The 14,584-nt window shown below is 39.4% G+C and overlaps 1 protein-coding gene across 3 annotated transcripts in view; it reads left to right on the top strand.

Annotated features, from left to right (window-relative positions):
- Window positions 1-79: 79 nt before the first annotated feature.
- Window positions 80-14,584, top strand: part of EIF2B3 (eukaryotic translation initiation factor 2B subunit gamma) — an 87,796-nt gene continuing 73,291 nt past the window's right edge. Inside the window, exons 1-3 of one of the 3 annotated variants that reach the window (XM_045584764.1) lie at window positions 80-224; window positions 5,590-5,746; window positions 12,027-12,172. In XM_045584764.1, the coding sequence (XP_045440720.1) occupies window positions 5,599-5,746; window positions 12,027-12,172 (294 nt within the window). In that variant the 5' untranslated portion in view covers window positions 80-224; window positions 5,590-5,598. Of the gene's footprint in view, window positions 225-315; window positions 587-5,589; window positions 5,747-12,026; window positions 12,173-14,584 lie in introns of those variants that run through there. The other 2 variants (XM_036446374.2, XM_036446375.2) reach the window with 2 other exon arrangements.

The raw sequence follows: 14,584 nt of genomic DNA, 5'->3' as shown, positions 1-14,584 counted from the left end.
GGACACTCAGTAGTGTTGGTTGGTGACTTGTGAATGAAGAGCACGGGCGGCCCCGCCCACTTTCCCCTGGAGGTGCGCGCGCTTCCCGTCCTCAATCTGCCGCTCGGCACTCGTCCCGTCGCGTCCCGCCCCATCGATCAGCTCTGCCGGCGCGCGCCTGCGCCTTGGGCTGTCAATCGGAGGCGGCGTGCGGGGAGCCGGAGCGGCGGCGCGCCGGTGCTGAGGTAAGTCTGCGGCTTTCGCGCTGCCAGGCCGCCCTCGAGCCGCCGGGCGCGGGCGAGGAGCCCTGCGGTGGCCACCTCGCCCCGCTTCATATGATCTGAGCGAGGCGGCTCCTCGGGCCTCGCCTCGGAGGGCCTAAGCGGGTACCCGGGGGTGAAAAGTCCTAGAGTCGCCGGCTCGAGTCCCTGCGTGACCCGGCCGGGAAGCCCGGTGTCCAAACTAGAAGAGAACGTGGGGAGAACCCGAGCCAACCCCCTGGTGCAACAGGTGGAGACACTGGGTTTCAGGATCTGCTGACGGTGCAGCGAGGGGACCCCACACCCAGGAGCAGACGCCCTGAGCGCAGCGCCTGAACCCCTCCCACGTGAGCCCGCATTCATTATTCTGCCTGTTCGTAGTTGTTTAGGGGCCAGGCAGTGACCTATAAAATCGCATACAGTAAATTCCGTGTGAGAGATCGATTATGACAGTGTTTTATCTGACGGGTTGCAAAGGAGCTGTGATGGAAGCGTGTCTGAGGTGCCCTGACAGCCGTCTCTCCAACGTGAGAGGCCACGGGGAGACCCGTTGCCTTCGTTCCATTCCCACTGGGTCGTGGCAGTGACTCTGAGGGATCTGACAGCCCGCCTGGTAGCGTGGTTAGTCATGTCCATGGTTGTCACCCAGAGCCTCACAGAGAGCCAGAACCCCAGTGCCAGGGGCAGTGCGGTTCACAGGCGCCCATTCCCCATCACCGAGGGGAACTGTGTGAGGTCCGGGAATGCAGTGATGGCACACACAGCCCCTGCCTTCAGGGACCTCACGGGAAATTGACATTTAAACCCGTGGGCACTAAAGCCCGTGAAGGCGGAGATGGTCTGGGCACGGTAGAGAGCAGCACCGAAGGGGAAAGGAGTCGCTTCTCCCAGGAGGGTGGGAAGAATTAGGAATGACTCTTTTAGGGCAGGCGATTCTTATAACTGAGTCTTAAAAGTTTAATAGGTGACTAGTAGGCCCGGGAGAAAGGCACCTAGGAAACAGGAATAGTAATAGTAACACAGAGACCAGAATTATACAACAGCATCAGTCAGTTGGCAGCCTCTAATAATACCTAAGTTTTATAGTGCTTGCTCTGTGGTTGGCATTATTTTCTGCGCTTTACGTAGCTTAGCTCATTTACAGTACGCTTCATAACAACTCTGAAGTAGAAACTATCATTATCCTCATCTAGTAAAAGAAGAAAGCCAAGGCATAGGAAAGTAGGTAGCTTGTCCTGGCTGACGCAGCTAATGCGTGGTGGAGCTGGAATTCACACCTGTCCGTCTGGCTCAAGAGTCTGGGAACTTAAGCACCAGGCTCCTTTCTGGGAACTGAGGACACCAAGAGTTGTAAATGTCAGGCTCCTGGTCACATCACCTGTAAATGGCAGAACCAGAACTCAGATTTAGGTCTTCTGACACCGGAAGGACCAGTGCTCTATACTTTTTTATTATTATTATTGTCTAAAGTTTTACCTAAGTCTCCGTTTCCCCCTATTGATCCCCCCCCACCCCCCTCCCCAGCCATTCCCACCCCAGGCAAGCCCCCATTGCCCGAGTGTCTGTGTCCATTGGTTATGCTAATATGCATGCATACCACTGCTCTATTCATAATAACGTCAGATGTGTGAATCGCACTGCCCTGAGCAGGAGTTAAGCTTCAGCAGAGGCACAGTTATATGGGAGTTATACAGTGCCAGATTGAAGTTAAATTCTAATCTGAGTTCATGCTTGCTGCAATCGAAATTACCATATCTTTAAGTGTAGATATTGTTCAAGAGCCTTCATTTTGAGTGTAACTATTGCAGTTTAGATATTAATGTGAAGGGCCCAGGACTGATCATAATTATGGTAAAGGTGCAACATTATTTGCCAATTTTATGTTAAATAATTTTTTTTCCTGAACATTGCATTTCACACTTGTATTAAAAAGGTTGCATTATTTGTTGTAAGTGGAATACTAAGTCAAAGAATATTTTATTATTATTATTTTTTTAATCTTCATCCGAGGATATGTTTAAAGAGAGGAAGGGAGAGAGAGAGAGAGAGAGAGAGAGAGAGAAACATCTCTGTGAGAAACATTGATTGGTTGCCTCCCAGACATGCTCTGACCTGGGAATAAACCCACAACCTAGGTATGTGCCCTGACTGGAATCGAACTCACAACCTTTTGGTGTATAGGACGATACTCCAATCAACTGAGCTACCTGACTGGAGCAAAGAGTGCTTTTATTTTTAATCAATTAGGATTTATAATCTTTTACTGTGCCTCTTTTCTGTGGTAGCTGCTGTAAAGATATTCTTTTGAAGGTCAAATAGGTTCCTTAAACTTGGATTCCTAAAAAGGAATTCATTTGGATTGTTTCTGCAATTGAGCTTTTCAAATCTAGATCTAGCCTACATTTATTTGTGTTTAATATAGTTGGGGGTTATGAGAAGATAGGAGCAGTTGGCTGAATTATTGGAAGAATCTTAAGTCATTCTATACTTTTCAGAGACCTAATATGCTTGTAGTGTGCAGTTAATTTTAGCCAGAATTTTAGAAAGTTTCAAGGAATAGGAACTGAATCAGACGCCCACTTGGTAAACTATTACTCCTTCAAGAGTCAGCTCAAGTATTAATATTACCGTATTTTTCGGACCATAAGACGCTCCGGACCATAAGACGCACCAGTTTTTAGAGAAGGGAAATGAAGAAAAAAAGATTCTGAAACAAATAGTGTCCTAAAATATTTTATGTGCATTAAAACCCAACATCACAGTCATAAACACATGTAATCAACCCTGTAAAGTAAACAGCAGCATTTAGAACCATTTTAGAGCCGGGCAAGCACACAGAGACCACACAGAGCCGGGCAAGTAAAAAAAACTTTTTTTTTTAAGTATATGTGTAGGATATATTTGGACCATAAGACACAGGGACTTTTTCCCCCCACTTCTGGGGGGGGAAAAGTGCGTCTTATGGTCTGAAAAATACGGTACTTGGGTCTAGTAATAATTAATGTCGTTTTTAAACATTCGTTTAAAATCTTGCTCACGTTGACTTGTATTGACATAACCTTCAAACACGTGGTATCTACAGAACGTGTGAAGTGCAATTAACAAGTTTTGCTTGAAAAAGTTTGTGTTTGGTTTGGTTTTTGTTGCAAAACTAGGGCTAAGAAGATGGCGGATGTAGAGCATATTCGGCACTGCATGCTTTACGAGTTCCAATTAGGAAGAAAAGCAAGTGAGGCTGCAAAAAACATCTGTAGTGCTCTTGGTCAAGATGCAGTTAGCGCCAGAAAATGCCAGCGTTGGTTTGAGAAATTTCGCGAGGGAAATTTTTCGTTAGATGACAAGAGTGGTTGAGGCCGTGTGTCCAATTTTGATCAAGAAGCTCTTCCAGCTCTTTTGGTGTAAAATCCTCAAATTACCCAACAAGAGCTTGCGACAACTTTAAATTGTTCACAAAAAACAATTTCCAATCAATTGCGTGCACTTGGCAAAGTCCAAAAGTTTGGAAAATGGGTTCCTCATGAGTTGACCGACAACAACCGTAAAAGAGTCACAATTTGCAGTTCGCTCCTCTCTCGTCAAAACCGTTTGCCGTTTTTAGAGCAAATTGTTACTGGAGATGAAGAATGGGTGCTGTATGTTAATTTGAAAAGGCGGCCTCAATGGTTGGACAAAAATGAGGCTCCGCAGCCCACGCCAAAACCTGACTTGCATGCGAAAAAAGTGATGTTGTGTGTTTGGTGGAATTTTAAAGGAATTCTTCATTATGAACTTTTACCATCTAACCAAACCATTACAAGTGCAGTGTATAGTGCCCAATTGGTTAGCCCAAGCTTTAAGAGAAAAAGAACCCGCGCTGATTAATCGGAAGGGCGTAATTCTTCACCACGATAACGCACGACCGCATACTGCAAGAATCACTGCTGAAAAACTGCGCCAGTTGGAATGGGAAGTTCTCCCTCAACCTGCATATTCTCCTGATATTGCCCCTTCCGATTGATTACCATTTGTTTCATTCTTTGCAAAACTTTCTTCTTGGAAAAAAAATTTAATAATGAAGAATGCCTCAAAAATGCATTGACCGAATTTTTTGCATCAAAATCACAAGAATTTTACAACAGAGGGATTAAAATGCTTCCTGAGCATTGGGCACAAGTAGTAGAAAACAACGGCAACTATATTGTTGATTAAATTTTGTTGTATTGTTTAAATAAATTCGATTTAAAGTATTAGAAAACGACATTAATTATTACTAGACCTAATATAAACCTTCCCTGTCTTTTCTAAGAAAACTTAGGTATTACCTTCACCATTTGCTCACTTCATCTTGGATATATCTCTGCAATGGCACTAATAGGATATTATAATTTACTGAATTGGTCTTCTCTACTTAATTGCGAGCAATTCAAGGGCAAGGCAGATTTTTTAAATTTATATTCCATCTCCAGCCTATCTTCCCAGGCTGGAGTATATACTCCAGCATATACTGAGGGAGGGGCAAAGTAGGTTTACAGTTCTAAGTACTATAAGTAAAACACACAGTTTATTTTTCTATTACTGTTTATTTAACTAGAGGCCTAGTGATTAAAATTTGTGCACTGAAGTGGGGGGAGTTGTGCTCTCAGCCCGTTCTGTGTCCTCCCACAGTCTGGGACCCCTCACTCCTTACCACTCTCCTGCTTGCTGCTCCTTACTGCTGCTGCAGAGGCAGGAGAGGCTCCCATTATCACCACTGCACTCGCCAGCCATGAGCCCGGCTTCTGGCTGAGCAGTGCTCCCCCTGTGGGAGCGCACTGACCAACAAGTGGCAACTCATAGTGACAGGTCATTCTGGTTGTTCCACCATAACATTGCTTAGGCTTTTGTTATGTAGATTATTATATTACTAGAGGCCCAGTACACAAATTTGTGCACCTGGCCTGGCCAGGGACCCCACTGGCAAGCTAACCTACCCCAGCAGCAAGCTAACCTACAGGTCAGAGCGTCTGCCACTGGTAATGCACATCATAGCAATCGATTAAGCGGCCTTAGCATATCATTAGCATATTACACTTTGATTAGTTGAACAGCCAACCAGTTGACTGGATACTTATCATATTAGGCTTTTATGATAAAGAATTTGTCATACAAACAATTGTAAACCTACTTTTGCCCCACCCTGTATTGGTAAGAGAATATGATTAAGGTTATGTTTACTGCAGATAAAGAACCTTTCTTACCTGGTTATTGGAGTTGGGAGTCATGCATTTGACATAGTGGGTATCAATAGCCTAGATAGAAATAGCATTATTAGTGTGTATGCTTCCATTTTTGTTACTTTTCCCCTGTAAATTGTTTTTCTCTGTGATTGCAGTTGGTAAACATGGAATTTCAAGCAGTAGTGATGGCAGTTGGAGGGGGATCTCGGATGACAGACCTGACGTCCAGCATCCCTAAGCCTCTTCTTCCAGTTGGAAACAAACCTTTAATTTGGTACCCATTGAACCTGCTGGAGCGTGTTGGATTTGAAGGTGAGCTATGGTAATGAGATGTACTTATAAAACTTTTAGGGTGTTTGATCCCAATGGTTTGTCATTTTTATGAGGGTGAGAGAGGAGAGGATAAATGAGAGAAGACTAGGACTCTGTTGACTGGAGACTGGCCTCTTTAAATTAGAAACATAGGAGCACTCAAAAAAAAAAAAAGAAAGAAAGAAACATAGGAGCACTCTGCTGCTGTGTGAAAACAGGTTGAGAAGATAGCACTAAGTGTTCCTGGTTTAGAGCTGGTCTCTGCAATATAAAATGAACTCAATAAGGATATCAGAAAGAAATAGTGGGGATTCACACATCTCATATTCAATACTTACTTTGAATCTTTATGTGCCAATTTATATATTAAGCACTGGGGTACAGAATTGAAAAGATAACTCAGGCCCTAGGCGTTTTGTCTCAGTGGATAGTGTCAGCCTGTGGACTGAAGGGAACCGGGTTCAATCCCGGTCAAGATCATCTATCTCGATTTCAGGGTCTTCCTTGGTCCAGGCCCTGATTAGGGCGTGTGCAGGAGGCAACTAATCGATGTGTTTCTCTCACATCAATATTTCTCTCTCTCTCTTTCCCTCTCTCTCTTCCACTCTCTAAAAATCAATGGAAAAGTATCCTCAGGTGAGGGGGGAAAAAAAAAAAAAAAAAGCACAAGAAAAGATAACTTAGGTCCTGATCTCCATTAGACCTTAAAGTCTAACGGAGAGATACACATATAAATAGATTATCACTGTGTAGTATGGTAAATGTTACAATAGAGGTACATTGTAAGTGCTTAGGTATACAGAGGAAATTGCTGTTTATACTTGAGGGATTCAGGGAACACTTCACAGAGTAGCTGACCCTTGAGTTAATTCTTTTTATTTTTTAATATATTTTTGATTTTTTTACAGAAAGGAAGGGAGAGAGATAGAGAGTTAGAAACATTGATGAGAGAGAAATATCAGCTGCCTCTTGCAAACTCACTACTGGGGCTGTGCCCAAAACCAAGGTACATGCCCTTGACCAGAATCGAACCTGGGACTCTTCAATTCGCAGGCACTCTATCCACTGAGCCAAACCAGTTAGGGCTTGAGTTAATTCTTGAAAATTATCAGATTGACAAATAAGGAGAGAGTATTCCATGCAGAAATGATAAGAAAAGATACAGACTCATGATCAGCACAGCATGTTCTGGTAACTGCTATTCATTCTATGTGGCTATAATATAAAGTATAAGGAGGAGGATTAGATGTAATGAGCGAGATAAGCAGGGAATTACTATAAAGCGCATTGTCTTCCATGCTGAGGAATTTAGATTTTTTTTCCTAAAAGCAGTGGGAAAACAGTGAAAGGTTTAAACAAGAGTGTAATGTGGTTATATTGGCATTTTATTTATTCTATGACAAGCAAGTCCTTTGCATCTTTAGATAAACTTTAGAATTAGCTTATTAATATCTACAAAAAAGGTTTGTGGAATTTTGATTATGATTGAATTGAATCTATATAGACCAATAGCAAGAAAATTCAGATCATAATAATACTGAGTCTTCTGATCCATGAGCATGGCATATCTCTCTATTTATTTATATCTTCTGTAATTTCAATAATTTTATAGTTTCCCGTGTGTAGGACTTAAACATATTTTGTTAAATTTATATCTAAGTAGTTTATATTTTTGATACTATTGTAAATGGTAATTGTTATACAATATCCTAATTTCCAATTATTAGTTGCTAATACATAAAAATATAGTTTTTTTAAAATATTTTATTGATTTTTTTTACAGAGGAAGGGAGAGAGATAGTTAGAAACATCAATAAGCCGAAACCAGTTTGGCTCAGTGGATAGAGCGTCGGCCTGCGGACTGAAAGGTCCCGGGTTCGATTCCGGTCAGGGGCATGTATTGTACATTGGTTGCCGGCACATCCCCAGTGGGGGGTGTGCAAGAGGCAGCTGGTTGATGTTTCTCTCTCGACGTTTCTAACTCTATCCCTCTCAATTCCTCTCAGTGTAAAATCAATAAAATATATTTTAAAAAAGAAAAAAGAAACATCGATCAGCTGCCTCCTGCACACCCCCTACTGGGGATGTGCCTGCAATCAAGGTACATGCCCTTGACCGGAATCAAACCTGGGACCTTTCAGTCCACAGCCTGATGCTCCATCCACTGAGCCAAACTGGTTTTGACTAGGTTGTTTGTTTTTTTTAATGTTTTTTTTATTGATTTCAGAGAGGAAGGGAGATGGAGAGAGAGTTAGAAACACCAATGATTAGAGACAATCACCTATTCGGCTGCCTCTTGCACACACCCCCACTGGGGATTAAGCCCTCAACCCAGGCATGTGCCCTTGACTAGAATCAAACCTGGGACCCTTTCATCTCTATCCACTGAGCAAAACCAGCTAAGGCAAAAAAATAAATAAATAAAAAATACAGTTTTTTTATACTAACCTTTTGTCCTACAACTTTGCTTGATACATTTATTAATTCTGTTAGCTTTTTAATAGATACTTTAGGATTTTCTTTAATTTGACCTAATTGACATTTGTAGAACATTTCACCCAATAAAGCAAAATAAACATTCTTTTTAAGTACTTTTACCAAGATAAACTATATTTTTGAAAATAAAATAGGTCTCAATAAATGTATAAGGATTAGAATCATACAAATTATATTCTCTGACCATGGTAGAGTTAAATTAGACATTAATAACAGAAAGATATCAAGGGAATCCTAAGAATTTGGAGATTAAATCACATACTTCCACATGATCTATATGTTTAAGAAGAAATCACCGGGAAATTAGAAAATATTTTGAATTTACTGAAAATGAAATACACTGTATTAAAATTTGATATAGCTAAAGTTCTGTTTATAAAAAAATTTATAGCACTATAGTAAAAAAGAAGAAATGTCTCAAATTATCATCATAGTTCTTTCAGAAACTAGAAAAAGAGGAGCAAATGAAACCTAAATAAGTAGAAAGAAGATTTTTTAAAAGATAAGAGTAGCCTTGGCTGGTATGGCTCTGTTAGTAGGGCAACTTCCTGTGTACTGAAAGGTTGCTGGCTCCATGCCCCAGTTGTGGACTTGATCCCCAATAGGGGTCGTGCAGGAGACAGCTGATTGATGTTTCATTCTCACCTCGATGTTTCTCTCTTCCTCTCTCTCTAAAAATCAGTTTAAAATTTTTAGCCCAGCTGGCTTGGCTCAGTGGTTGTGTCAACCTATGAACCAGGGGATCTCAGTTTGATTCCCGATTGGGCCACGTGCCGGTTCAATCCCCAGTGTGGGGCATGTAGGAGGTGGATCAATGATTCTCATCATTGATATTACTGTCTCCTTTTCCCTCTCCCTTCCTCTCTGAAATCAATATAAATATATCTTTTGAAAAAAGAATATTAGATGATCAATTTTTTAAAAGATAAGAGCAGAAATAAATGAAATAGAAAACAAAAGCATTAGAGAAAAATCAATAAAATTAAGTCTTTAGTTAGATTGATCTGGAAAAAAAAGAAAAATTACTAATAACAATAATGAGAGAGGAGACATAACTACAGATCCTATAGACATTAAAACGATAGGGGAATATTAAGAACAACTTTATGGTAATAAATTTGATAACTTAGATTTACAGTTTTTAAAAATTACTTTGGAAGCTATATGAGCAATGGATTTGAAGGAGTCAAAACTATAAATGGGGATGAGTTAGATTGATACAAAAGTTCACACCAGCAACGGAGAAGGCTTGTACTAAAGAAGTACTAAGGATGGAGAAAAGGGAACATTTGAGAAAGTTGATGATTAAAAGGAGGGGAAGTAGGAAAAAAAAGGGAAGAGTTACTTCTACTTTTTGCTTGTGTGACTAGGTGATAGCATTAACTAGGAAAGGGAATAAGAGACAAGGAACAAGTTTGAATGAGGATAATGAGTTTAGCTTTGACCACAGTGCATTTTAGGTACCCTATATGTAGTTAAATATAGCACATCCAAGGACTGGATAGAGGTGGTGTTAGATCTTAGAGCCCAGTCTTGTGATCCATTGATCATTCCACTATGAGAACTGCCTTCCTGAAACAAACACATAACATTTCTATGAAATAGTCTATATGATATTGATGTTAAAATATATGTTTTAGAAGAGAATTTGTTTTTATAGAGATCAGTTTGCTCAGATGAAGGACACATCTTAATAAACTTTAAAATCTCATAATTTCTGTTAATTACTTTTTTAGGATTCATCATCTAACTTTTTTTTTCTTTTTACTTTTGCTATAGATATAGTTAGTTATGCTTAGGGATGGTTTTTGTAGTATATTTAATACGCCTACATAAAAAATTTCTTCTCACTAAGGAATTGGAGAGTACCTACTAAACATAGGATTCTGGAGTTTAATAACCAAGTCATGATTTTAGACTTAGCTTTTGTCTCTCTCCATACAGAAAAGTCTTGGTCCAATTATTAGACTGGCTTTTTCAGTTAAGTTACTTCTTTAACTCTATCCACTCTACCTAAAACGTCCTCCTCTTTTAAATCCTGAATAGCATCAATCTCCTTGTCTTCTATGCTTCCATCACACTTTGGTTTTCTATCTTAGTACTTCTCAATGCCTGTTTCATGCTGTAGTTAATGGCCTGGAGGACTGATCTCTCTGAGAGCAGGTACTATTATATATCTAATTCATTTTTGTAACGTCAGCATTTTACATACAATATGTATTGTATTTTTTTTTAATATATTTTATTGATTTTTGTACAGAGAGGAAGGGAGAGAGATAGAGAGTTAGAAACATCGATGAGAGAGAGTCATTGATCAGCTGCCTCTTGCACACCCCCTACTGGGGATATGCCCGCAACCAAGGTACATGCCCTTGACCGGAATCGAACCCGGGTCCCTTCAGTCCCCAAGCCGACGCTCTATCCATTGAGCTAAACCGGTCCCGGCTGTATTGTATTTTTTTGTAATATTGCATAATTATACTCCTGAAACCTGTGTAATTTTATTAACCAGTGTCACCCCAATAATTTCAATAAAAAATTTTTAATTAAAAGAAATTTTTGTTGTAAATTCATTGTGTTCTCAAAGGCCATGCCTTCCATGATACTTTCCTTAACCATTTCCATGTATAATTTCTTCATATTAGGTTTCTTAAAATATGAACCATGTTGAGTTCATTTTTGAATTCTCAGTGCCTATTCATTCTTTACATATTAAATGTATTTGTATTTATTAGATGAATGAGTAAGTTAGTGACTAAAAGAAAGCAGAGTTGGGAGAGGAAGAAAGAAGAAAAAAAGGAAGAAGGAAAGTTAAATGATTTGAAAAAGAAAGAAAGAAGGAAAGAAAATAGAAAAGAATGCTTACAGTGAAAGGGAGAGATAATTGTGACCTGGAACACTATAATGGACAAGTGGAAATTTTTCCACTATAGAGATGCTAAAATTCAATCTTTAGACATCAGCAACATATGTTATGTTACAGTGGATTTACATTACCCTACTAAAGATCCATTACAAAACCCCAAGTTTTCTAGCATAGGTTGATAGCTACATGGATAAAGTAAACACATCTGTTATGTAAAATTGCCTCTAACTAGGGTTCATTGTGGCTACCTCATAGGAAGTGGGGATAGCTCTTTCTTTGTAGTGAATGAAGATTTATTGGTAAAATGGGATCCTATTTGTATGCTCTGCTGGCTTCTTTACATCGAGAAGTATCATGTAATATATTAAAGTGAGGGCTCTATGCCGAGACCGGTTTGGCTCAGTGGATAGAGCGTCGGCCTGCGGACTGAAAGGTCCCGGGTTCGATTCTGGTCAAGGGCATGTACCTTGGTTGCGGGCACATCCCCAGTGGGGGGTGTGCAAGAGGCAGCTGGTCAGTGTTTCTCTCTCATCGACGTTTCTAACTCTCTATCTCTCTTAATTCCTCTCTGTGTAAAATTAATAAAATATATTTTAAAAAAAAAATGTGGTGCTCCTATAAGTCTTTAAAAAAAAAAAAAAAAAAAGTGAGGGCTCTAATTAGACAGACCTGAGTTTTATCTTGAATCAGTTGCTTACTAGTCGTGTGACCCTGAACAAAGTCAAACAACAATAACAGTTTTCTCATTTGTAAAATGAGATTGTTATTAAGAATTGAGAGAACGCATGTAAAATACATTGAAAAGGCTCAACAATATTAACTCTTAGAAACAGACCAAATCTAATTGAAATAGACAAATCATTATCTAAATGAATGAGAGTTTTGTATTTTTTTCCTTCTTCTTTTTTTGTGCTATAGAAGTCATTGTCATTACAACCAGGGATGTCCAAAAGGCTTTATCTGCAGAATTCAAGATGAAAATGAAGCTAGATATTGTGTGTATTCCTGATGAGGCTGACAAGGGAACTGCAGATTCTCTGCGCCACATATATGCAAAACTTAAGGTGAAAAACTATTTCTTGATTTTTATTGTTTATAAAAGGTAAATGTTATCTTATGTTTTTCCAGTGCTTTATAGTTTATAATGTTTTTTAAAATATACATTATTGCCTTACATACTTTGTTGTGCATGTACTCTTCAACTCTTTTTAGTTTAATTACTAAGTAAAGATTTAGACATTTGGACACAGTCCCTGGTTTCCAATATTTTAAAGTAATAGTACATCTTTATAAATATATATATATATATATATATATATATATATATATATACTTCAAATTTACTTTAAAACATTCTATTTATATGAAATTAATTAATAAGCAAAATTATTAGATAAATTAACTGGAAAGAAATATAAAGGAACTTTAAAAATTGCAAATCCCGCCCTGGCTGGTTTGGCTCAGTGGATAGAGTGTCAGCCTGCACAGTGAGGGGCCAGGCTTGATCCCCAGTAAAGGGATGTGCAAGAGACAACCAATCAATGATGCCTTTTCATCATTGATGTTTTTATCTCTCTCTACCTCTCTCTTTCTCTTTGAAATCAATAAAAATATATTTAAAAATAAATAAATAAAATAAAAAATTGCAGATCCCCTCACATGATATTTAAACTTTTAGTCTCCTTTGTTAAGAAACTAATAAGGGCCCTAGTTGATTTGACTCAGGGGATAGAGCATCAGCCAGTGGACTAAAGAGTGCCAGGTTTGATTCTGGTCAAGGGCACATGCCCAGGTTGTGAGCTCGATCCCCAATAGGGGGCGTGCAGGAGGCAGCCATTCAGTAATTCTCTCTTATCATTGATATTTCTGTATCTCTCTCCCCTCTCCCTTTCTCTCTGAAATTAAAAAAATATTTTTTTTAAAAAAAACTAACACAGGCATATGGATATGAGTAAACAGTCTCCCAGTGGCTAGTCGTGCACAAACTGAGAAAAAGTAAACGTCATAAATTATTCTAAAATTGATATTGTTTTGAAAAAGTCCAGTCTGTGTGATAACGTTGCCATCTTGTTTGAATTGGGGGGCAGACTTTCTTCTGCTATTTTTGTGACTGCAAACAGATGTACTAATATGTTCAACCTACATATGCATTAAAGAACAAAAAATTTATGCCGAAATGTACATGGCCTTCCCTCCTCTTTTTGGGGGGATAATTTACACACAGTAAAACACACACAGATATTAATGGGTTCAATGAATTTAAACATATATATACATCCAATTTATCATTATCCAAATCTAGGACATTTCCGTCACTTCTAAAATTTCCTTTGTAGCTGAAACCGGTTTGGCTCAGTGGTAGAGCGTCGGTCTGTGAACTGAAAGGTCCGGATTCGATTCCGGTCAGGGGCATGTACCTTGGTTGCGGGCATATCCCAGTGGGGGGTGTGCAAGAGGCAGCTGATCGATGACTCTCTCTCATCAATGTTTCTAACTCTCTATCTCCCTTCCTCTCTGTACAAAATCAATAAAATAAAAATAAAAAATAAAATTTCCTTTGTATTTCTTATTAGTCAGTATCCCACCTACAGAGTCAACTACTATTCTGATTTCTATCAGCATATATTAATTTTGCTTGTTTATGAACTAGATATAAATGGAATCATACAATATTCTGATTTATTTTGTTCAACATAATATTTTTCAGAAACATCAACAATGAGAGAATCATTGATCGGCTGCCTCCTCATGCCCCACATTGGGGATTGAGCCCATAATTCCGGCATGTGCTTCGACCAGGAATGGAACCCTGACCTCTTGGTCCCATAGGTTGATGCTATACCATTGAGTCACACTGGCCAGGCTGATTATATCTTTTTCCTTCCTTTTTATTTTTTTAAATATATATTTTATTGATTTGTTACAGAGAGGAAGGGAGAAGGATAGAGAGTTAGAAACATTGATGAGAAAGAAACATCAGTCAGCTGCCTCCTGCACACCCCCTACTGAGGATGTGCCTGCAACCAAGGTACATGCCCTTGACTAGAATTGAAACTGGGACCTTTTAGTCTGCAGGCCGATGCTCTATTCACTGAACCAAACCCGTTAGGGTTTTTTCTTTCTTTCTTTTTTTTTAATTAATTCATTTCTGAGAGGAAAGAAGAGACTGAGAGAGAGATAGAAACATCAGTGATGAGAGAGAATTATCGACCCGCTGCCTCCTACACACCCCCCACTGAGGATCTAGCCTACAATCCGGGTATGTGCCCCCGTCTGGAATCGAACCTGGGATCATTCAGTCCACAGGCAGATGCTCTGTCCACTGAACTAAACTGGCCAGAGCAATTGTATCATTTTAGTCTCTTTTACTCTGGAACAGTCTCCCCTCCAACCACTTTTTTTCCTTTTGCCACTTACCTTTCAAAGAAACAGATTATTTGTCCTGTAGAACATCCCACATCTTCATTATGTCCAAT

Source organism: Pipistrellus kuhlii, unplaced genomic scaffold (genome assembly GCF_014108245.1).
Source record: "Pipistrellus kuhlii isolate mPipKuh1 unplaced genomic scaffold, mPipKuh1.p scaffold_m20_p_2, whole genome shotgun sequence".
Classification (NCBI taxonomy): Eukaryota; Metazoa; Chordata; class Mammalia; order Chiroptera; family Vespertilionidae; genus Pipistrellus; species Pipistrellus kuhlii.
This window is presented reverse-complemented; position numbering and strand designations above follow the sequence as displayed.